The 1,663-nt window shown below is 41.7% G+C and overlaps 1 protein-coding gene across 1 annotated transcript; it reads left to right on the forward strand.

Moving 5' to 3' along the window:
• Positions 1-462: 462 nt before the first annotated feature.
• On the forward strand, positions 463-1,332 carry LOC120607051 (olfactory receptor 7A10). Its single transcript, XM_039868654.1, has 2 exons — positions 463-817; positions 1,103-1,332. Exons 1-2 carry the CDS (start codon positions 463-465, stop codon positions 1,330-1,332), a joined length of 585 nt encoding a protein of 194 aa, XP_039724588.1.
• The last annotated feature ends 331 nt before the right edge of the window (positions 1,333-1,663 follow it).

Consider the following 1,663-nt stretch of genomic DNA (forward strand, 5'->3'; position numbering starts at 1 on the left):
ATTTGCTTATATTCTTTCTCACTTATTGGATTATGGAAAATTTTGGAAAATTATGGAAATGAGCACCATACACTTTTTGACTAGAAAATGGTCAAATCAGCATATATCACTCAAATGAGTGAAAGAATTTCTCCTTAAACCAAGAAAAGTATGACTTATTGGGCAAAATGCTAGGAGTGGGACAGGCCTTCTAATCAGAGATGTCGCAGGAAATTTCTTAAAGGGAATCAGATCTCTACAGAACCATATATTACATATACATTTGACTGCAAAATTTCAATTTTAGCATTTCAGCATGGTAGTAATACCCACTTGTAAAATTAATCGTTACTTTTTTTCATTCCTAGTCATCACCTCCACCATATGGAAACAGGGAATGATACACGACTTTCAGAATTTCTTCTTCTGGGATTTTCAGAGGAGCCAGAACTGCAGTCTCTCATATTTGGGTTTTTCCTCTCCATGTACCTGATCACTGTGTTTGGAAACCTGCTCATCATCCTGGCCGTCAGCTCAGACTCCCACCTCCACACGCCCATGTACTTCTTCCTCTGCAACCTGTCCCTGGTAGATATCTGTTCCACCACCACCACCATCCCAAAGATGCTGGTGAACATCCAGACACGGAGCAAAGTCATAACCTATAAAGGCTGCATCGCACAGATATATTTTCTCATACTTTTCGCTGGGTTTGATGTCTTCCTCTTGACTGTGATGGCCTATGACCGCTTTGTGGCCATCTGTCACCCCCTGCACTACACGGTCATCATGAACCCCCGGCTCTGTATACTGCTGGTTCTGGTGTCCTGGATCATGAGTGTCCTGGATTCCTTGTTAGAAAGTTTAATGGTCTTGAGGCTGTCTTTCTGCGCAGACTTGGAAATCCCCCACTTTATCTGTGAACTCAATCAGATGGTCCAACTTGCCTGTTCTGACACCTTTCTTAATAACATGGTGATGTATTTTGCAGCTGTCCTGCTGGCTGGTGGTCCTTTCTCTGGTATCCTTTATTCTTACTGTAAGATTGTTTCCTGCATACGTGGAATGTCATCAGCTCAGGGGAAGTATAAAGCATTTTCTACCTGTGTGTCTCACCTCTCAGTCGTCTCCTTATTTTATTGTACGATTCTAGGAGTGTACCTCAGCTCTGCTGCTACCAACAGCTCACACTCAAGCGCAGTAGCATCAGTGATGTACACTGTGGTCACACCCATGCTGAACCCCTTCATCTACAGTCTCAGGAACAAAGACATAAAGAGAGCTCTAAAAAGATTCTTTGGGATGGCAGCTATAAAAGTGACAATCATCTTGAGGCTGAAAGAGTGCCCTTGATTTCGTGGCTCCAAGCCTCACAACCAGAAACTATGATTCTTTTTATCAGACGGTGATAGTAGAACTTGCTCCTTTTACTTATGCCCTGGAATTTCCATTGTTAGAGAACAGCTTTTCTGTACAGTTTTAGGAAATACTTTATTAAGCTTTCTGCTCTGTCTGTTATGCAGAATGATTTCTGCCCTGCCCCCCACCCCCGTCTTTTTTCCTAGCTTCACGATGTTTTTCTCACCTTAATCAGAAATATTAGGACATTTCCATTTGTGTTATGGCCAACATGAATTTCTAAAGAATAATTCCTTCTCAAAAGACATACATCATTGTAAGTAAT

Source organism: Pteropus medius, unplaced genomic scaffold (genome assembly GCF_902729225.1).
Source record: "Pteropus medius unplaced genomic scaffold, Ma_sr-lr_union100, whole genome shotgun sequence".
In the NCBI taxonomy this organism is placed as follows: Eukaryota; Metazoa; Chordata; class Mammalia; order Chiroptera; family Pteropodidae; genus Pteropus; species Pteropus medius.